The sequence below is a fragment of the Lagenorhynchus albirostris genome, chromosome 10 (genome assembly GCF_949774975.1).
Source record: "Lagenorhynchus albirostris chromosome 10, mLagAlb1.1, whole genome shotgun sequence".
In the NCBI taxonomy this organism is placed as follows: Eukaryota; Metazoa; Chordata; class Mammalia; order Artiodactyla; family Delphinidae; genus Lagenorhynchus; species Lagenorhynchus albirostris.
This window is the reverse complement of record NC_083104.1, coordinates 73,691,320-73,715,100: the sequence shown is the minus strand read 5'-3', so window position 1 is coordinate 73,715,100 and position 23,781 is coordinate 73,691,320. Positions and strand designations below refer to the sequence as shown.

At 31.3% G+C, this 23,781-nt stretch overlaps 2 protein-coding genes across 6 annotated transcripts in view; one reads left to right on the top strand and one right to left on the bottom strand.

Moving 5' to 3' along the window:
• Nucleotides 1-13,962, bottom strand: part of RUNX2 (RUNX family transcription factor 2) — a 313,937-nt gene extending 299,975 nt beyond the window's left edge. The window contains exons 1-2 of the mRNA XM_060163020.1: nt 13,825-13,962; nt 13,501-13,624 (exon numbers count right to left, since the gene is read on the bottom strand). Of these exons, the coding sequence (XP_060019003.1) occupies nt 13,501-13,624; nt 13,825-13,962 (262 nt within the window). The remainder of the gene's footprint in view (nt 1-13,500; nt 13,625-13,824) is intronic.
• Nucleotides 1-23,781, top strand: part of SUPT3H (SPT3 homolog, SAGA and STAGA complex component) — a 449,170-nt gene that overhangs the window by 35,273 nt on the left and 390,116 nt on the right. The gene's annotated exons all lie outside the window — the stretch shown is intronic.

The following is a 23,781-nucleotide window of genomic DNA, read 5'->3' as shown; positions in this document are numbered from 1 at the left end:
GTTTGAGGTGGAGCCTGAGGTTGTGCATTTTTATACAAACTTTCAGGTGATGCTGTTGCTGCTGGTCTGTGGACCACACTCTGAGTAGTCAAATTTAGTCTTTTAAGAGGATTTAAGAATTGGAAAGTTGATTATGTGTAATAACTGCAGTGATTTTTTTCTGACTGGGTATGAGTGCTTTACACGTGTTATCTTACTTTTCACAGAAAACATTCAAGGTAGGTGGTAATATTTTTACGGATGAAGAAATTGAGACACAGGGAGCTTAAGTAGCTTGCTCATGGTTTGTAATTGGTGTGACTGGGATTTAAACTTAAAAGACACCAAAACCCTTCCTAGGTCTGTCATATTTCCATGAGATTCTGTGGTTTTTGTGAAACTGATTTTCACGCTTAAAAATAGTTTCTAATTGTGGGAATTTACTCTATTTCATGCATGGGGGGAAAATAACAACCCAACATTGTTTCCAGTACCAAATTTGTTGTATGGGTTCAGGAAAAATGAGCTTTTTAAACATTAAAGCATACTGTCAACTAAATTTTAAAAATTCATTCATTCTTTAGTGGAAAAATATTGGCAAGTATAAAAAAAGTTTTTCATAATTCTTCTGAATTATCTAAACATAATGATTGCCACTGTTTTGGGTTTTTTCTGATACACATGCATACCCCTGTATAATTTTTTAAAAATTAAAATTGTGTTGTGTACACCTATTTTTTCCCACTAAGCACAACTTTAATAAAGACATAACAAAACTCTACTTTACCCTTTCCTGTTTTTCTCTTAATCATTGGCAACCTCACCATTCTCTCCTAGGCTGCAATCAGATTTTCCTTATTCTTCGTCTCTCCCAGTAATTGCTGCCATTCTGCTATTTCTTTGTATTCTCTTTGTAACTTGCTTGTGTTTTTCACATCCAGGCTAGATTGTTTTTCTACTGGTTAATGATGACTAAATCACCATATAATTCTTAAATTCATTCTCTGCTTCATTGGTTGACTATTTTGGCTGGGCACAAAACCTTTAGTCTTTCTTTTCTCACATCTATTCAGTGACTTTGATGAAATCAGTGTGAATACTTGCAGAGTTTAAAGCCAGTGAAGTACCTGACCCTATTAGCTTTTATTTCTAACCAAAAATTTTTTTTAACTTCTTGCCTCCATTGCCAGATAGGGCACTGGTTTGCATATTTCCTTATCTAAAATGTAGTATCTATGGTTTTATACTTGCATGTGTGTTTATTTAATTTTAATAAATAACTCTACCTTATTGAGGCTTTCTCAAGTTGTTGGTTTGTTCATTAAAACTTTACTTATCAAATTAAATATGGGTGCAGAATGACTGGAGAAGTCTGTTGATGTTTGTAGATGCTGAAACAGTTTTCTCTTCTCCTCAGTTCTTTATTCTTTGCAAAAATATCTCATCTACTTATCACCTGTGGCTTCTGGTCAGTGCATCTTCTCTCAGTGGATCCATGTAGATTGAGAAATGTAATCTCACAGCTTTATTCCTACCCTCTGCCAGAAAAAAAAAAAAGCAACTAGAGCTCTTTTGTTGCTTTTCTAAGATTTTTGTTTTGAATAATAATGGAGAAATGGTTGTGGATGAAATTGGGATGAACAGTGCATGTCAAAAGATATACTTCCTAAAATCATATATATAATCTCTTCGGTAGGTAAAGAAAAATGTACCCTTATCCATGGATCTTTGGCAACATAAAAGATTTAAGTGAGTAAGAATTTAGGAAAGTATAGTTAGAAATTAATATTTAGAAATTAAAGTTGTCTCGGTCACTTAGCATAAGTATGTGCATATAGGCCTTAAATTTTAGGTGGGACAGTGAGACCGTGGTAAAGGGAATATTGTGGATAATTACAGGAACTAGGATTTGACTCCAGATCTGACTGACACCAAAGCCTGTGATCGAAATGATTATCATTTTAATTTTATAAATAAGGAGGATTATAAATACCTTATGTTCAATTTAAGAGCTTAATTTTTAACTCCTAAAATGGTATTTTCATCTCATGTTAAGTATATACTGTGTGGTGTGGACATTAAATAAGATTATTGATTATAATGATTGGTTAAGAATTATTTATTTCCTTGGAACTTGCATTTTCTGATTAAACCTGACCCAAATCTTATCCCTTGGTATCTTCTTGTTTCATTTTTTCTTAATCTTTTTGATTCTCACTGATCAGTATTACTAAAAGTTATACTTTGGGAGTCTTTGGAGATGCAAAGATTCTCTCTTTTTTTGTATTTGTCAATTTAATAAAACTTTATGTTTCTGAGAACTAATACCTTTACAGATGAAATTGGGGATTAGGAAGTCACTTCATTAAGGTTAGGTTTAACACTATAAGGTAGTAATTAAGAGTGAGAAGGTTTGGGTTTGAATCCCAGCTCTTTAACTGTGTGACCTTGGGCAGATTTTATTACCTCATTTTCAGTTTTCTCATCTGTAAATAATTATAATGCCCATCTCATATAAAAGAGTTGTGAGAATTAAAGGAAATAATGTTTATAAAGGGTTTAGTGTAGTGCCTGGCACAATAAACAGTCAAGAAAGAAAAGCTAACATAAAAACAAAGTACAGTTTCAAGGTATTTTAGGCACATATATTTTCTTAAGATATGTTAATGTAAACTTAATTAAATGAATTTAAAGTTTAAATACTAGGTTTGTAGAATAGATTGAGATAATATACTTAGAATAGCTATTTAAACCTAAAATAAAAATAAAAATATTAATTTGGGCGGCTCTATTCATCTCATTGAATTGTCTATGCTTCTGATTTTTTTTTCCTTATTAATATTACTTGTTGGACACATCACCATTGACTAACCTCTACTTGAAGAAGGGGAAGTAAAGTAACAAACTGAAATTTTAATGGTTTCTATTTTGTGAACAAGCTTTACAAATGTTTAGGGAGGAGGCAATTTGGAAATTTATACAATTAATATGTATAACTTGTCTTAATAAGTTTATTATAAGTTGACTATTGGCTCTCAAACTTGGCTGATTTACCTGGAGAGCTTTGCTTAAAAAAATTCCCAAGACCGCCTCTTCTCCCTTCCCCTCCCCAAGACCTGTTCCTCAAGTGATTCTGTTGATCAGTCAGATCTGGATGTCACTGGGCTACAACAACTCAAGTGTAGCTCTGCGAACCCTATAATGGAACATACTCAATTCTTTTTTTTTTAAAACAATAAGGCAACTTAGTTTACTTTGAAAGGTATTTATGGCAAATATAAGTCTCCTTTAAAGAAAGTTTGTGCAGTCTCAGAACTCTTAACTACTCATTATAGTATACAATGATTATTTAAAAAATATTTACATTTAAGTTGGAGCGGTTCCTTTTTTCTTTTTTTAGAAAAATGTAAATCAGGTAAAGATAGAAACTTATTTTTAATTTTCTTGTTCTTATATTATCATATTTCTGTTTATGATACCTTGCTTAGAATATGTCTCATGAAATGCTTTACGCCAGTGTGCCTCCAGGGGAGAACCTGGGCCTAGAGTGAGGCAAGCAGTGTCCAGGGCACAGCGTTTAAGGAGGCACTCACTGTCAGGGCAGTTGCCTGAGGATCTCCTTAAATTTTGAACCATAGGCGCCTGCTTGCTTGCCTCACTCTTCTTCCAGCCTTGCTCCAGAGAAGTAGGCTGCATATAAATTATTTTAATTTTAGTTTAGCATAATCTTATGCATGCTTGTATGTTTCATAAAAAATAATGACAATGAAAATAATGTAGCTGAATCCAAATTTATATTACCCAGAAAAAAAATAGGTTAACTATTTGAAAAAGATAATATTATGATTTTATTCTTGCATGTTCGGTAGTTGTCAGAGTGTCAGAAATTCCAGTTCAGTAGAATCTTGTCTCACTCTGAAATGTGCTTGTTTTATCTACTGGCAGCTGTCTGAAATCATTAGTGCTCTATCATAAGTTTCTTAATTTGATAAATAGTACATTCAGTTCTTGAACTTATGGATGATCATTGAAGCAATAAGTGGTAACTCCAGTTTTACCATACTTTTATTAATAATTTTAGAATTCTTTGAGAATTTGCCTATGATTTTTCTTTTTTTTTTGAGTGCCACATCTGGAAATGCTCAAAACTTGTTTGCCTTTTTAAGAGAACATTTTGCAGTGAAAGTATAACTTCTTCAGAGGTGAGGTTCAAGTTAATGAATGATGAACCATAATGTGAGGAAGCATAATATTGTGAATTATTATTTGGCAGACATAACTAATGCAGGCGTTAGCTGCTGAAGCCATTAATAAAGTACCACTTGCAGAAAGCTAGAGAGATAGGCAACACAGAACTTTCTCTGTAAACTCTCAGAATGTAAACTACAGTACAACCTAGTTTATTCAATAAGGACTAAATTCTTTAAGTTTGATATGTTTGTAGGTTCCATGATTAATGTGTAACTAGAGTATAAAAGGAGTATTTAGAATCTGTTAAAATTTGTAGATGTGACATTATTGTCAAGTCAGGTATTTTATTTCTTAAAGTTAGAATTTATTTAAATGCACTTTTTTTTTCCAAAATAAATTTTTAATTTCTACTTACAGTGGTGCCAAAATAAGTTTTCCTAAATAAAATTATTTAATATTTAGGTCTGTTGATAGTGTTTAAAGTAAACAAAAATAAACCCATAACAACCAAGGGTGGAGGAGTATCTAGATTTGTTTTTAGCTTTCTTTTTCATGGTTTCTCAGAAGTGTATCATATTATAAATACATTCAAAATGTTTTGCTCTGAGGATATGTAGCATTCCTATAAAGGTTAAATCAATAAAAATGATTTGGACACATTCCTAAGCATGGCTAGAACAGGTAGCCCGTTGTTTTAGGTACCCTTGAGTTTTTGGAGCAGATCATTATGGCGTAGCAAAAGAACTTACTAAAAGTTGCTTTCTATGTGTAGATGCGTCAGCTTAAAAAAAGCAAGATTTTCTGGCCTTCTAGAAATGAATATTTTTACAGTAGCCTGTGAATATTGATTTAATGATATGTTTTAAACTTTGTTAAAGTTCGAAGCTTTTTTTTTTCTCTTCTCCGAATGCTGAAGATACACCATAATTGATAAGGAAGAGGTACGTACAGGAAAAATGCAATGGGCAAGCCTTTCCAGCCAGTTTAGAATAAATGGTAGTCTTATGATTAAAGAAAGTATCAGACATTATAATTGCAAAATTAGGAATTAGATGTGATTCTTTTTAGTCTTGCCAGTTTAGAAGAAAATTCTGTAATCACTGGAATGTTATCTGTTCAAAATGTTCAAATGCAAGTTTGCATTTGAACGTTTATTTAAAAAAGCATATGTGTTTCTCCTATGCTCAGGGTTGACTTCTTAGTGTGGTATTGTTGCTAGGTAGAGTTTTATTTTATGCCATTTGTTTGCTGTTTTCTTGTTCATTTCATATGTTTGAGTATGTAAGTTTTAAGTTCATATGTAAGTTTTCAGATCACACACTTTTCACAGCTACTTTTCAAAAAATTCCTTTCTGTCAGCTTACAATAATAAGATAATTTTTCTTAAAGTTTCCTTTAAAACAGCATTCAGGGTATTAGATGTTTTTTGATCATGGAAACACAATGAATTGACCATGTATTTGGCTGAATAAGGTTTAAATCAAAGTGGAGAATTTGAGTTACATGCATTAGTTTCATTATAGAAAATCGCTTATCATTTTGTACATGTAATATATATTTACTTTGTACGTAAATATTTTATCAAAAATACTATGGTATTTGTTGGAGCACATGATTTCATTTCATAGCCAAGAAAATAGTTTGAACATGTCTGAGTAAAAATGATTTTTACACATATAAACATATATAGAATGGTTTAACCATTTAATAATGGAATAATTTAGCAATTTAAGCCAAATATTTTGCTCTCTTAAAAAATAGTTATAGTATCTCTTGATATATTCCGATTTATCATTACATTAAAAAGAAAGAACATTTATAAAAATAAGCGAAAAATCAGCATATGTCTCAGTTTTCTTTCTAGATACTTGTGAATGATGATTAAAAATAAATCTCCGTATGTGTTTTCTTTGATCCTATTGGTGCACTAAAATATTCTGCAATCTGCTTATACATAGTATATGGGAAATATATTGTTAAATCTTTATTACTAAATCAAGAGTGATGTTCTGGCAATACCGATTGTCTTGATCTAGCTTAGATAATAGTATTTTTAAAATAAAGTGGATACTTGTGGTAAAAAGTTTTAAAAATGTTATAAGTTTTCCTCCTAAAATAGAATATATTCTGTGTGTTTAGTTTTAACAACTGAGGGAATGTAAAGAATTCTGTGTAACGCTGGAGTTTTAATAATATGAAAAAGAGGAGTTTCTATTATGAAGAGAAGGTTGGATTAATGATCAAAGGTTTGGATTACATTGACTTTCACGTTTATATTGCTTTACAAACATACTGTGTAGTACATTGTCTTTGTAAGTATATCTGTTTTATGGATTATCTTCTTAAATATTTTAATTTTTGTTTTGAACTCTGTAAGAGCAGTAGCAGTTTTTTCTGCATTTTGTCAAAAGACGAATTACCTGAAAGCTTTACAAGTTTCGTGAGAAGTAAAAATTAATCTTGCTAGATTACCTTTTGTAACCAGTTACCTTGCCTGATATTAGGATGGTACTGTCTTGATGGAAGTTTTCTCGTAGATATCTTCTTATAGTGTCTTAATATTTTTGAATCGGGTGCTAAGGTCCTTAGTATGAAATGCTTGTATATTTTTACATTTATACATTTTATGGAAAACACAGTGATTGATAATAATGTAGACTATTAGCATAAAAAAGTTTTCTTTCTGTGGTAGTATAATATTGCAGATTTCTGTAATCTGACAGAAGTTTACAAAATAAAGTGAGAATTCACTTTTCTTCAAAAAATAGGTTTTCTTTAAGGTGTGTTTACAAAACTTATAAAAAAGTTATTATTGATTAAAGGGAACACGTACCCTGTAACTTTTGCATACTCTTGTGTCTAATTCTGGGATCAAATTACACTAATACTGTAAAACCAATGAGATAAATATTAATTGTAAAATACAGCACTTTTTTCTTTTCAGGTTCATAGTGAATTCACTTTGTTTAGATCCATTTAAGTAATTCTTAATCATTTGGTAGAAATGATGATACCTTTCCACTTAAAGATTATCTGGAAATTTGAAGTTTAAATTGGGAACTTCAGTAGAAAAATTTAAAAATAAAATTAATTATAATTATTACTATCAAAATGAAATAACCGAATTAAAAATCACAATGCCTAATTTAACTTGTTTACCTAGGTTATATGGGCAATGAGTAAATATGCAGAAAATATACATATTTAGCTTCAAGCCGGAGTTGTTCTTTGAGATAATGTATGTAAATAGGTATCTGTTAGCAGATTAATTACATTCATATTTTCCCTTGTGAACTGTAATAATTTGTTTAACTGATACCAGTTTTTAATTTAAGTTTATAACTGGAAAATAGTGTCCTTGTGTTTTACAAGTATAGTTTTTGATTATTTTAATCTTGTATACCCTAACAGATGCCTAATCTCTGTTGTTGGTTTTACAGATTAACATTTCTCTGTTAGTATACATGCAAAAAGTAATTGGTTATCTTTCCAATAGAACTGCAAACGATACCTCAGTTAACTAATTTACAGTTGTTTTCTTCCTGGTTTACAGTTATTATCCCAAGTTTCTCTAGTCACTTGTGTGTATGCATTCATATGCACTGGTAAATTCATATACTACATATTAAAATTTTCATAATTGAAAGAAATTGAAGTTGTATTTATGTGGCAAATATTTAGCTTCTGTATAAAAATATGTCCATGTCCATAGAAAGTTCTGTTGAATACCGCAACATCATTATTCGAATTTTTCCAAAGAAAGACATTGCATATACATGCCTTAGAACCTTACTGATTGTTATTGTGATTTGGCTAGCATTTTTCCTTTATTTCCCTTTGTTTTTTGGCTTTTGCTTTTAACTGAACCACAAAATGGCTTTAGTTGTAGGAGATCTGACTGCAGGGACTATCTAACAATAAGGAATGTATAAACAGAGCCTGGCACACTCATGCTTCATATGATTTTTGTGAACCTGAAAATGTGTATTTAAATGTTTGAGTTTTTAGCTAAGTCTTTTATGTAAATATATTTTTATAGTTGAGGGTATAATGATTTCAGTAGACACCATTGATATAAAGACTGAAAAGTATAAAATAAAATTAATTTATTTGATTTTGTGGTAAAAATTATTGGCCTTGCACAGGATACTTGGATGTACCTTGTTAGACTCTCACTTCTCTAATGTAACTCTTATGTATAATTTCTTAAGGGATGGGAGTAGAAGTAGTGCAGATAACAGTCTTTAATTGCCACCATAATCTTAAATACATGTCTGAGAATAATGTAACTTGGTAAATTTTCTGACATCAATATAATAATTTTAAAATATCTTAAACCTCATTAAAATTGCATTTACTTAATATATGTCTGTATGGTGCAGAATTCCTTGTTTTGTGGGCAGTTGATTTAAAAATTGAAAATCACTTAATTAGAGGCAAAATCACACTCAGTATGATTTTTAGTCCTGGACTACATATTGGATGTTGGATTTATGAGTATTAACAAGAATAAAGAGTACTTATAGGAGGTGTATCAATAATGAATTTTTTCTTTACTGCAAGTATTAAATGCTTATCTGGACTCAATTCTACGGCTCATTTTATTTGGGAATTATCTTAACATATAATGGTGAATGATTAGGTTTTTATTCGTATAAGACAGCATATTTATGAAAAAATATACTTTAGAGTTAACATCCTGTTCAACAACAACAATAAACACCCGAAATGATTGGTATGGTATTGCTTACATTCAGCACTGTCCAAAGTTGAATCCTACATCCTTAATAAATAATACAAAGGGGAGAAATTCCTAAGAATTCAACGTAAGATGAAGATTTTGTATACAATGTAATAAAAGAGCATTTAATCTCAGTTGCTCTACAGATCTTTAAAAAATTACGTGGGAGTGTATGTGTGCTTGTTGTTAAATGGACAAAAGCTGGTGGTCAACTGTGGTTAAAATTGTAAGTAAAGTCCCTTTGAATAAGGTGTAGAATTTCCCCATTATTTTTTTGAATTGTAATACAGTAATCAAAATACATATCCACCGAATTCCTTAAACTTTGAAATGGCAGTAGATTGTATCAAGGTGTATATTTTCATCATGTGAGACTTCCTTTTCTAAAGATTTGTTTTAAAAGATTAAATATTTCATATTTCATGAAGAATTTCCATATACTTTAGACAGCTTAGAATATTTTGCTCTTTAGAAAATACTGAATATGGAGTTTATTGTTATCCTTATTATGGGAGGCTAATGACAGGTTTTTTTTTTGGATGAAGTTTTATCTTCAGTGGAATTCATTGGTATAGGAGAAAAAGGTAGTGCATTTGGGTGACCTAGTGGGAATACTGCTTAAATTAGCATTGGTTTTGTTAGCACCCATTTACTAATAAATCTTGCATGGCATATGACTAGAAAAAATAGTCACGCTTTGTCACGTTTACAGGTTTATTGTTTGTAGGAAGGATTCTTTCATATTGAAGGTATTTGTTTGCCCATATGTGTATTATTTTTACAGAGACACACTGTAGAGGTAGACTGTTCCAGTGAATCCCTTATGTAAAAATATCTCTGTAGACTTTTGTTAGGTAATTAATTGCATTTGCAATGAATGCTTTTGAGGAGATTTGCATGACCTCACTATTAGAATTGTCACATTTTAGTATCTTGCAACGGGTTAGAACAGTATGGAAGGTTGGTATTTGTATGCTTTGGAGAGGAGTTTGAGATGTTACCCTGTTTTGCCATCAGTTTTCGAGTATGCATGGGTGCATCATTAATCATAGGAAATGCAAAAATAAATAATCCAGTCCCATTGGATTTTTTTATATGAATACTTACCTTTTCCCTTTTTCGTATATACAGTTGAGGTATTTAGGTAACCCCTAACCTTTTGCTTCAACAAAGAAGTACAGTATAAAAATATTACCACAGTTTTCATGTGAGCAGCTCTTGAGAGGAAAAAAAAAAAGCCCTCTAGATGAATATTTGTTGGAAAAAAAGTTGTGATACAGAATGTCTTAACTCAGCCCCAATACAGTACTTGAGGACCACCAGTGTATAAAATTGAAAGCACATGAGTTTTGAAGCACTAGAAAAGGTTTGTAATTGATTAGCGCTGCTTGAAAGTACTGAAGTACAGTGAGTTTTGATTTGTGAATGGTTCTATTCAATAAAGATTAATTCTGTGTGTTTGATAAAATCTTAGTGCCTTCAATGAGTTAGTTTTTTCCCCCCTCTGCAGTTTATTTAACCATCAAATATTTCAGTGTTCTTTTAACAAACTGGAACATTTCTATCTTACTGAATTTAACTTTAGCATGACTGATTTAAACAAGTCAAACTATCAGTGATTAGTTTGAAGGGTGTAATTGAAGAGATTAATTTTTTCTTCTTTTAAAATAACTAAAGTATATCATAATGTAACCATGTATATTTCATGCTTTCTTGTGATTTAGAGAGTATCAAGAGATTTATTTAGACTAACAATATTTTTCTGTGATTTGTTTTAAATCTTCTACATTCTAAAATATTTTTAATGTTTAAAAGTGAAATCTTTACCAGTTTTCATGTAAAATTATGATTGTTAAATAATACATAATAAGAGTCTTTGGAAATTACACCGACATTGTTAGCTTTTAATAGGAGTGGTCTTCTATATATGCTCTTTTTAAATCATCTCCCTGGATTTTGGAATTTAGCTCTCTTATTTTAGAGGCAAGTTGTGACACTTTGTCGCTGTTAAATCTTGAAACTATAAAATCACTATCATTGATATGGACCACAACTATTGTTTTGGAAATCAGTCTTCACACATCACGTTCAGTCGGGTACTACAGTCAGTGACAAAGGTTTTATGTAGAAATTTAGTCTGTCAGCTGATATATTTTCGTAAATAAGTTCTTAATGGTAAGATACTCCATGAGTTACATCTATTCATTTTAACAGACTTCATTTATGATAAATAATGGACATATTTTGAGTAGTGCACATTGAAAATTCACAGACACACACACACGCACACACTCTTTTCACTTATTATTTTGAGGTGAGGCAGTTGGTCAACGTGTGCTTTTGTCCCTCACCTAGGAAGAGCCTGAACTTTTAAAACTATTTTACAAAATTGGAGCACATACTTTTGACATTTCATTAGGTTGTTTTGATAATCAATTACTTAAGAATTTAAAGCCTGAAGTGAGGTTTCAGACTTCAGATAGATTCCAGAAGCGGGAAATGTTTGTAGTGTGATGATAACCTATACACTATGTCCACCACCCACCTGTAATTAGTCCCGTGTAGTGGGTTCATCTTATGTTCTCTATCCAGGCTCTCAAATACTATTTGGGAGTGGGAGAGGGTAAATTCCACATTTCAGAAGAGGAAGACTTAGTTATGATGTATAAAAATATGTGATGTGATAGATTATTTAATTCATTATCATGCCTGTTTGAAACTGGGTCAAGTTTTGAAAATTTTACTGTAGAAACAGTTACTAAGGATGTCACAGAAATGTAACACTCCCTCATATGACAGAATAAAGAACATTTTAACATATTCTTTGTGACTATATTAGTAACTTTACATCTAATGCTGAAATAGCCCTTGAAATTTGTGTTCCCAATCTGGTTTGAAAAATTCTTATTTTTTAAAAAATAGAGTAACATTGTGAAGAGTAACTTAACTGCTTGAGATGCTGTTTCAAGTTATCCCTCCATATAACAATAGTTTTAAGCATTTTTTTCCCCTCTTCTCTTGGGTGGGAACAGCAAAAGTTTCCATGTATGAGCTATAATTATAATAGGGGTTGTTAATGCAGTCTAGTTGTGTATATGTTCTGCTTCCTTAATGCAGAAATTTTTACAGTAATGCTTATTATCTTCCATTAAATTAAAAAAAATAATCTGTGATTATTGTATTGTATGTGTTATAACTGAGGGGGCCCACTTAGAACTATTGAGGGAGTCACTACAGCAATTTTACATTTTTTTGTAAAATACATAGTATATTTTCTCACCCTTTTAAGAGAAACCTTTTTTCTCCTTCAGGTTTAATTATTTCTCTTCGACTGAAACTAAGACTGATCCTCTGGTAGCCAGTTAAAATGTGTGAAGTAGGAGGAGTAAAAGAAACTCCAATCGTTAGTTGTAAGTTATAAAGCAAAGTTAATACAGGTATACACAGCAAAAGGATTTATTTTAAAGGATAAAAGAAAATTTTATAAACTTGCCTTGTAGAACATGTTGGACAGCATAAAGAAAATCTTGTAAGTGTTTAGATATTTTACTATAATACCATCTTAGCTGATGAATGTTGAAGTAGTTTACTTTTGTGTATTAACACTACAAATTAAATATTAATACTATATTATGCCTGTTTTCTTTTAAAGTCCAGCATGACTTAATTGGTATGGCTCTTTTAAATCATGCAGAGTATCCTTACAGAGTTTTCTTTTTTATGAGACTAAATGATACTCATTTTGGTAGGTCAAAGAATATGATTAAAATAATCCTAGACGTTTTAATGTTTGCTATGTTTATAACAATTTCTACTTATGGATAATAGTGTGTAGATGTAAACTAAAATTGTATAGAAAGTTATGATTGCATGTAAGTTTTTGACGACTTCTGTGAGCTTTTTAATATCCTGGATATCCTGGGCAACTATAAAGATCTTTTAAAAATGGCTATTACATACTTATCATAATTTTGTTTCAGTTGAATATATGCTTCAATTATGTAAAGTTGCTTAGAAACAAACTTGTGCAGATATCTATGATGCAGTCTAAAATTATAAGTAGATTTCTTGTAGTTGAGCTGGTTAAAATGTAAGTTATACTGCAGATTTATTTCTCTGTTTTACATAGTAGAGTATAATGTCAAGATAATTCTGTGGTCTGTTATTTTGTAAAATTGCTTCCTTTTAAAAGTTTGCTCAAATATTGGGAGCTGCCGGGGTGAATACTTCACAATACTTTGATTAATGTAGTGTCTAATTTTATTTCAGTGAAGGTTAATGAGGATATTAAACTTTCCTTTACTGTTTCAACTACCTCATTTCTATAGCTCTAGAAAACATTTAGACTAATGTGAGATAATTTAATTTTTTCTATTTCAAGTCATTAGTCCGAGAAATAGATAAGTTACAGATGCCAAAAGCAAATTTGTACAGCAATTTCATTTTTCAACTTTTAGTGCAACAAAACAGCATCATTATGATCTTTAATATAATGTTAGCTGGCAAAGCTAGCAAGTTTATCCGAGAAACATACCTTTATGTTTAACAGGTTCATCTCTTATAGGATTTTAAAATATGATAACACTTACCCCAAAAGAAGTTTTGCTGACATGGTGTCACTGTGCTGAAGAGGCTGTTTGATGCCATAGTCCCTCCTTTTATTTTCAGATAGAACTTGTACCCTCTGTTGTAAATTCTGCTTGCAGCCTTAAACTGAAAACACAAACCATACCCAAACCTTGTTTTAGTTTTACAGTATGCCTGCAGTACATAGACTTGATATTTATTTTTTTCTGTCAAGAAATTATGTAGCTGGTAACATGTGAAAAGCAAGGAAACAAAACAAAAAGAGAATGAGCAAATATTGGAAGGACCTACTATTACTGCATAGACTGTGGTTAGAGAGCACTCACTGACTCTGTTGGTCTCGGTGGCTGGTAGTGACCTGCGGAGATTAACCATTTAAAAACCAGAGACTTCTTGCTGTCCTCCTGGAGAAAGTTTGCACCGCACTTGTGGTTCTGTGGTTGTTTGTGAGGCGAATGAAGCATTCACACAATCCAAAAAAGCAAAAGCTTTCAAACTCCTTTTTTTTGCAAAAGCACTATTACTGGAGAGACAGAATCATGTGGTTTGTGACCTCATAGTACTCACAGTCAAGTGGGACTGCCTACCACTGTGGCTTTCCCCCCTTGCTCATGCTCTCTCTCTCTCTCTCTCTCTCTCTCTGACAAAAGGCTTGTGGTAAGGCCCTTCCTGGCATCCAGAAGGATATAGCTTTTTAATTTTTGTGACTCATGAGGATTTGGATAGAATACAAATGCTGAAGGAGCCCAAACTCCTGTAAGGTTAAGCGTTTGTAGAGCAGAACTCTGCTGTTGTGGGCTTTCCTTTCTATCCCCCCACCCCTACTTTTTGTGCCTCCTCCTTTTATTTAGTTCATTATTGTGTCTGTGGAAAAGTGAGCAAAATTGGCTCAAGAGGCTGTGTGTGAAATCCTGAACAACAGTGATGATTTACAATAATTTACATCTTTGGATTGTATCACATTCTGGGGTCTGCTTCATATTTGCTGGGTGATTGGAGTCCTTCTGTTTTCCTTTTTCTTGTCTTCTTAAACTCATGAATCTGTAACTCATTGTAAAAAAGTTTACCTTTCTTAAGGTCTGGTTGCAAACTGCTTGCTGGGCTTGACTGTAATTGGCCGTCATGAAAGTGTTAGTCTGGGGATTCCTTTACAAATATTAAATCACGTCTGTCTAGTTTATGTATGATCAATATTAGATGCCGGCTCCTACAGTAAAGATTAAATATAATTAGTATCTTTTGTATTATGTTTACCTTTATCTCATGGCTAGTTTGAGTATCTTATAAAAATGAATAGCAAAACTTGTGGCGTAGTTTATTGGATGAATCTTAGTTTTCTTTATGTGTGTAATAATTTTTATTTTTCAAGGAAATATACTCATTTTGTATACTCATTTTGTATCGTTTACTTGGATATTAACTTTAACAGAACCTTTGATAGCAAGTCTTATACAAATATAAAGTAAAATTCTTATGTTGTAACTTAGATTGTTCAATGTTATTGATTTTTCTAAGCTCAGAATGGAGTGGGTTAACAGAAGCTGTATTTTTTGTTTATAATAGAAGCTTTTGAAATAAATTACAAAACGCTGTGTGTAGTAAGGAATAATGCACACAGAGTATGTTAGTCGTCTCGATTTGCTAATTCTGATTCAGAAGAAAATTGGAAACATCTTTGGGAAACTATCTCCTTTTTTGCCCCTTTGGACATGTATGTATAGAACTCATTTTCTTATTAGGATGATTATATATCATAGGCAGAGAATTTCATATTTATGAATAGAGCTTCCTGTTTTCATCAGTTGAGAGAAATGGGGTATTTTTCAGCAAAAATTATAAAGCTGAACAGACCAATTTTCTAGGCATTTTTTTGCCATTTATCCACGCCACTCTGAATTTGCATGTTAGACTTCTTCCTAGTGTGATAGTAACCAGGAGTGGCATGAAGTAAATGAGTGGGAGGGTGGGCGGAGACAGTGAATTACAAAACATTATTTGGGGTGTATAATGGGGTAAGGACTGGGAAATACTGAGGAGGATGTTAGAGCCAAAGTACCCCTTCGTATGGTCATCCTAGCACAGTTCATTATCTGTTTTTGGTTTATATTTGATAAAGATAAATGTACTAATGTGTTCATAAGTTTCTTACAAAAAAATAATTTGCCCAAAATACACTGGGAGGATATGGGAATGACTTTAATCCTTTATTATTCAAATATCTAGAACTTTTCCATAATAAATTTTTAGTGATTAAAAAACCAGAAATAACGTTTTAGTGTTTTATTTAAAATACATATTTATCATGCCTCATTGTGTATGTAAACAGGTTTTACATTGAAAACTAAAAGCTTTCATTTAACATGCAGTTATTCATGCAAAAGGGAAAATTTATTCATTGATTCTGTTTCATAAATAAGGCGTACAGTGGGATCTGTAGCTCTAATTAATATCTAAAGTAAGTTAAAGGAGGGCTTTGTCTATATAATTTGTGGAATTTTCAAACATAGTTCCATATGCACATACAATAGCAGCAGAATCAGGCAACTGAAAAAATTTAGTAGTCTGCTAAGTAAATGCTTTTTTTTCAGAATGAGTTTTCAGTTTCTGCGTTTGGATTTGCTGACATCTTAAAACTTTTTGCTAAATATTTTCTCCCTTAAAATTTTTTGTTTTTATTAAGTGTACTTTGGCCCTCCAAATTAACTGTATATGTATTTGAATAATTTTTAACATCTATGTGTCTCTTAACTGCTTGTTTTGTTTTTGCAGGTAACCCTCCTGCACATAATTTTTGGGTCAGGGTAATCACTCTTACTGCTTAAGAGTTTAATAGATATTGTTGAATATGCCCTTTCTGTTCTGTGTGAGGCCCATCAAATTCTGGCAGGAGAAAGTAGTGAAGTCTTGTGCTTTAAAGTCTGTATGTTCATTATCCGTACACACACAAACACATGCATACGTACATACATACATATACTTTTTTTCTTTTTATAAATTGAAAATCTATCCTCTTCGGAGCAAATATTACTTTGTGGTAAAAATTTTAAAACAACAGTGATAACTGGTACACATTTGATAATTGACAGTCTGTTTCATTAGAATTAGCTTACCACATGTGTTGAAGAGAGACTGACTCAGAAAAGTCACTGCAGATAAAGCAAGCTCTTGATTATGCTTAAAATCAGAAATGCAAACCACAGGGTTTTTTTGGTTTTTTAAAGACCCTCAAAACTTCATTCTTTTAGGGGATATATTAGTATTTGCTATGTTGAAGTAAGTATCGAGTTTAAGTCTGCTGTATAAATTATGTATTATAATGCCATGGAAATGAAATATAGCTTTGAACTTGAAAACAGTTTCACGAAAAGTAAAGAAGTTAGTTATTTGTTTTCCCATTGCCTTGTATTTAATAAGTTTGTCAACAGTGGTTGAATTTTTTACATTGTATATTGTTATATGATATAAGACTGTAATGTTTTAAATGCTACATATATATCTTCATTGTTACCTTTTGAATCATTTTTAATTTTCTGAATTAATGATCCTATTATAATACAGTAGTTTTATCAATACCAGTCTTGTGCCCATTTCTATTTTTTTTTGATTGTTTTAAACTTATTTTTGTTGCTGTTCTATTTTTCTTTTAATTGAAAACAATAGAAGCAAAATAGGTTTGATGTAGGAATTTTATAAATTGTAGAAATCCTATTTTGGCTTAAAATGTTCTCATTGATTATGAGGTTTCAGCAAGGAATTTTCTTAATTTATTGCTTCAACTTGGTGTGTGACAATTTTATTTGGATTTGATGTATAGCTATTGAGACTTACATAGCATTTATTGGGCCTTTTATTGATGCTTTGAAAAATTTTTACATTAGTAAAATATGTATAATTTTATTGCTATTTTAAATTATGATTATGAGAGATTTAATTACACTTCCTTATTTTAATGGGGTATATATCCATGTTCACACCTGCACACACATGTGTGGTTGTATGTGTGTACAAGGTATTATTTTTTGGTACTTAAAAAAATTTACATATATATGTGTGTGTATGTATATATATACTAAAAAAAGTGGTATTTTTTGTAATCAGAGTATTCTTTGTTTTTCTCCTCAGTTTCTTTAAATTTTGTAAAAACCCAAAGCACTACCATATCCATGATTGTTTGAACAACTTCATTTGGTTAGTATTAGCAGCTCTCTGTCTAATGTGAGATAATGTGGAAGTTGGATGCCAAAAGAGAAAGTAGTTAACTTTTGTGTCTCTCTCTCTCCCCTTCTCTCTCCCCTTCTCTCTCCCCTTCCACTCCTCCCCCTTTCTTCCCTCTCTCCTCCAGGCTTTTTTGGTTTCTCTTTCTCTGTTTTGACATTTATAAAATCTCAAAGTAGATTCTTAAGGTTCTCGTAGGGGATATTGACATTAATCTTCACTAATGAATACGTTACAGGTTTGAAGCTTCTAACATTCAAGGCAAATCATTGTTATATCTTGTTATAGTACACCTCATTTGTTAGATGGTATTGGCATCTGATTACAGAGATTTCTTTTAACATTTTTTAATTCCTTCCTCTGTGTTAATTTACTGTTACATTGTTTCACATGAATTTAGCCCTTTAATTATGAGGATTACTTTTTTCTCCCTTTGACTGTTTTTCAAAGTACACAGTGATCCATACTTGTTTAATGTAACTGTATAAATAATTCATGTTTCTTATAATTATTAGAACAATTCATCTTCTGCTGTCATTTTTCTAAGAAGAAAAAAAAGTCGAGAACTTGCAGAAAATATGCGAAACATGCTCAGTATGACAGCTGAGGATGTGGCTAGGGTAAAGCAGGAAACTACTACCCACAATGCAATGTTACATATACTACCACTTAATAAAATTTATATCAGACATGCTACTGACAAAACCAAAGGAAAATAATATCCCAACTATACTAGTTAACATACTAAATATATCTAGGGAAAAGTGAAACTAATCTTTTTGGAACCTTTGTACTTAGAGAATATAGTAAATGAAAGTGTGGGACATCATAGTACATTGGAGCCTTTGTGCTATGGGACTTGTTTGTAGGTGAAGCTCTCTTATAATGAGAACTTTTTGGATATTCACTTTCCTGGAAAAGGCACAAAAAGGCACCCTTTTTCTTTTTTGATTGAATTGTTGCAGTATTATATAGGGTTCGAGGACATTGTCATCTAGTAGGAAAAATAAGTTAAATTATGAGATGTTCATCACGATCATTTATACTTTTCACCCAGCCAGGTATATTTCTTTACATTTTGCTTTAAGTTGTTTTTTATTGCCAGGTTTGAGATGGGGCTTGAATTGTTCACTGAAGCATTTTTCTTTTCAAAGTAATTGTTTTTCTTGCTCTTTCGTTTTATTTATCTTAACCTACCTGTAGCTTACCTGACCAGTTTATATACTTTACTAAAGGGGGGGGGGTTAATCTAAAGCAGAAAACTGCTTTTATAATGTGGTTGAAAAAGATACAAAGATATCTTCTAAAAAAAAATCAGGTTTTAATATATTTAGGGTTTCTGTTTTTAAGTCTTAATCTTCTGTGCTCTTAACTGTCAGACTTTAGTAATTTTGATGAATTTAGTACCTTAGTAATTTAGATGAATTTTGAGGTTTTAAAATATTTAAATAAGGGAAACATAATAGTTCTTTTGAATTGGTAAATAATGTATAGAAATTGTATTAGATAAAGAATAGAAAAGACTATTAAGTTAGTGTTACTTATGAAAGATTCCTTAGTATTCCAGTATATAAGTTGTCACTGTTTCTGACCTGGCATGGTATTTGTCATCTCACCATTTAAACATTAATATATTGTCTATCTGTCTATATCTCTATTAAGGCTGATTTGCTTAATTGTTTGAAGTATTTTCTCCTTAAGAGACTGCTTATCAATAACAGCTGTAGCATTGTGGCTTTTCTCCATGGACTCATGGTGGTCTTTGGAACAACGTTCTTCAACTTTGACAGGTGAGACAGAGGCTCTCCAGTGCCACTGCATTTGGATGAATCTAGCTGTGGTTGGAGAAAGTGCATCTTGCCAAAATATATGGGTGAGACCACACACAGCCTTTAAAATAGTTATTGTAGGCTTATTTTTAGGGATACATGTCTTGACAGTTCTTTTATTTGCATGCCAATTTCATTGCTGTGTATAGATTTTTCATTGGTTTCTGTAAAGGCAATTGCAGATTTTAGGTCACTATTTGTTAAGCCTTGTGTATAATTTACACTGGAAAATACTCTGAGTTCAGCCATAATTAACAATATAGAGAATATATTGGAAATGAATCACTAGAATACTGATCTTTTTGTTTTTATAAATTTGACAGTATTCCCATTGGAAATCTCAATTTCCCAGACAGCTTAGTAGTCAAAAATTGCTCCAATTTGAACTTTAAGATTAAATAAATTATGAAAGAATTTGAAAATATTTATATACTTTAATTATATTAATAATAAAAAATTTGTGGTTCATGTTATTCAGAAGTACATATTTTTATAATGGTATAATAAAGCATTGTTCAAAATATAAGTTTTACACTTTAGTAAAAGCTTGAAAATTTTGAAACAAATTGCCAAAGAAGTCGGTTTCTTAGTGTATGGGCGTAATATGCAAGCTATTCAGTCTTTTTATGGGATGATTAAAGCTTTATTTAACTTAGTGAACTATAAAAATTGACTACATTTTTTTTTAAAAAGTATGTTTTGTCTTCTAAAACTGGCTTTTTCAGTGACCAGTAAAGAGCACGCTTTAGACTTTTAGAAAATATTGTTTCTTTTTATAAGATACAGTATTTGGATAGTTATTCATGATTCTTATTAAGTTATTAGTGATAACAGTATTAAAGCTTAATTTCTTAAGTCCTGGCATGTCCTAGTCACAAGACTTTTCACTTGATGATCAATGAATGTTGGCTAGGTATATATTTATAAAAAATGAAATCAGCTATGATAAGATTGCAATTTCATTCTAGATATCTTCATAGTGAAAACAGAATCTACTGAGATAATTGGAAATTCAATTTACTCCCCACCATTATCCCAGTACCTTTCCATTGCTGAATGGTTCTGGCAGGAAAGTACTGGGGAAATTGTGTTCCTACAGCTTTTCCAGAGAACAAGTTTTCGGAAAGAAGAGAGAAGATAGTATACACAAAAAGACTGTTTAAAGAAAAATTTGGCCCTTGTCTCTCAGAAATTGGTCATGTATGTGAACCTTGACTGGATGCTAGATTTTTTAAAAAGCTTCGTAAGTCATTTTTAGGATATTTGAGGAAACTTGAATATGGACTTGATATTGATGATACTATGGAATATTTATTAAGTGTGATAATGCTGTTGCACATATATAGGAAAATATCCTTACTCTTAAAAGAGGTGCATGATGAGTTATTTTCATGAAGTCAGTACTAAAATTCATACATAAGACAGATGTGGCAAAATGTTAACTATTGGTGAGTCCAGGTGAAGGGACTTTTTTTTTTTTTTTTACTATTTATTTTAGGCATTCTGCTATTTTTCATCTTAAACAATAACTTCTTTTTTTTAACATCTTTATTGGAGTATAATTGCTTTACAATTATGTGTTTTAGTTTCTGCTTTATAACAACGTGAATCAGCTATACATATAGATATAACAATAAATTCTTAAAGGTGAAACATGTTTTGGAAAAGGTGTATGCGGATTTGATTTCAAAATGCAATCAGGTAGATGGGGAAAATTCATTTATTTTTATAAATAGTAAGTTTTTTTTTTTTGTAAAGAAGTGAATATGGATAGCCTGGGCTATACATAGCAATTTTAGGTTTTAGTTTATAGTTTTATTTTTTACATTGAAATTCCATTCACATTAAAAGAACTAATTTTCACAAATTTATACGTGGCAAATATAAATTGAAAATGGTAAAATATTTTTGAAAATAGCAATATAAAAATTTTTACCTTTTTATTGTAGTAACTCAAGTCTAGACCAATAAGCTAGAGGTTTTTAGAGGATCAAAATAAGCATCTGTTATTACTATGTCCTTGTTTATTAATTGGATGCTTCTAAGATATGTAAAAATGCCTATAAAAGTTCATTCACATTAAATAAATACTACTGAATTGTACTGCCGCTACTAAATTGTTTATACTATTAAATTATACTCTTTGAAGAAGTATTTTAATGAGCAGAAGCCTATATTTCTGTATTTAAATTATTCTGAATTTGTGTTTTTTTATTAACACCCTACCAGAGATGTTTACATTTTTTCTGTAGACGGCTACATAGTAAAGATTTTTGGCTTTGTGTGCTGTTAAGGTCCCTGTTTACTACTCAACTCTGCCATTGTAGTCTGAAAGAGAGACAGTAAGTAAATTAGACAATGGGTGAATGAATGGGCATGGCTGTGTTTCAGTAAAACCATATATGCATGAACGGGCAGCTGGTGTGCCGTAGTCTGCCCACTCCTGCTACCTCTGTACTTTTATATATATAGAACTTGTGGCCTAGTGGATAGCCTATTTTATAGAAGAGGCAAGAACAGTTTGAAATAATGATCAAACTTTTAATTTACTTATTATAATGAAAATCTTTTCTTAAGGTATTTTAAAAATCTGGGGTTTTTTTTGTTTGTTTTAATTGATTGTTATGTGAAAGATCATATCTGTGGGGCTTTATAACTGTCTTTTGAATTGAGTAGTGTAATTTCATCTTGATCATATAATTGTATTGTGAATAGTTTTATAAGGCACACTAAAATTCTTTTAGGAATAGGGTTGGAATCCAAATAAGTAATCTTGATTTTAATGTATCCCCAAATTATCATAAATCTCAGTATTTATATTAGTCGTTCATTATTACTAGTAAGAAGGATGGTAAGATTCCTATGCCTTTTATCCACAGAAATGTTTTCTTTTCAGAATTCACAGGATTTAATGCCCAAGCATAAAATATTTAACAGAAATCTTATCAGATTATGAGCTATTTTCTCTCTTTTTCATTTATATTTGAATTTAAATCTGAGTAGATAAAGGAATTAATTATTTTTGGTATTAATCTCTAAAACATTCATTGCTCCCATCACTGTACATATTATCCAAAGTAAACTAGCTTTCTGAGGATTCACCTACATTAGCTCGACTGACTATCATTTATTGGGTGATGATGATGATTACAACAACTGAGCAGGAAAAGAACACATTTTTTTCAATTGGTAAAGAGCAAATGAACCCATATTTTGGTCTGAATTTGATACCTTTAGTGTATCATTACTACTATATAAATCTCATAAAATTTCATCATAAAGTCTCCCTCCCTTCTTTCTCTCCTGCAAGCTCTGGTCATTGCCTGCTTGCCCTCATTTATGATAAAGTTCTAACATGATTGTTTTTACACCACACCCCTTTCCCCAATATTTAATTATAAAACAGACACATAAATCATTGCAAGTAATGAGAATAGCCTGTCTGGGGACTAAACACACAAAAGTACTAATAAACCAAACCTCAAAAAGCATCCTCCAAGGTCATTTAATGTGGATTCAGACTACCCTATCTACCTTAATAGATTTTTAAAAAAGGTAGCACTGTGCTGAAAGCAGTTTAACAAACAGGAAGAACATTTTATTAAACATACTTTGTGTAAAAAAGTTAAGGAAATATTTAATATGTAAGCAAGATTTTTATAAATTAATTCAAAAGAGTTTTGGCATTTAAAGTTTTAATGTTCGTTTATTAGGAAGATGAACCTTTGAGGAATAAAACCTGGCCTAAAAGTTAATGGTTAAATACAGATTTATTTATTATGTTTTGCCTTCTGTTTGTACAATTTTAAATTTCCAGGGTTCTTGTCCTTTTAGCTATCAGTTCAGTTTTTAAAAAATTAAGAATCCTGAAGTTTGCATATTTCTGGAAGAGCTTATGGATTATTCCATATAATTGATACATATGACAGCACTGCTCTTTAGTTAGTTACTGTCTGAAATCATTATAAAGCTTAATACTGGAAGTGTCAAAAAGAACCATTTAAAAACTTAATAGGTTTTATTTTTTAGAGCCATTTTAATTTTACAGCAATTTGAGTGGGAAGTACTGACTTCTATATACTTCCCCCAGCCCTCAGTTTCCCCTACTATTAACATCTTCCATTGGGGCCTGTGTTTGCTACAACTGATGAACCAATACTGGTATGTTATCTCCTGAAGTCAGTAGTTTATATTAGGCATCATTCTTTGTTGTGCAGTTCTGTAGGCTTGATCAAATGC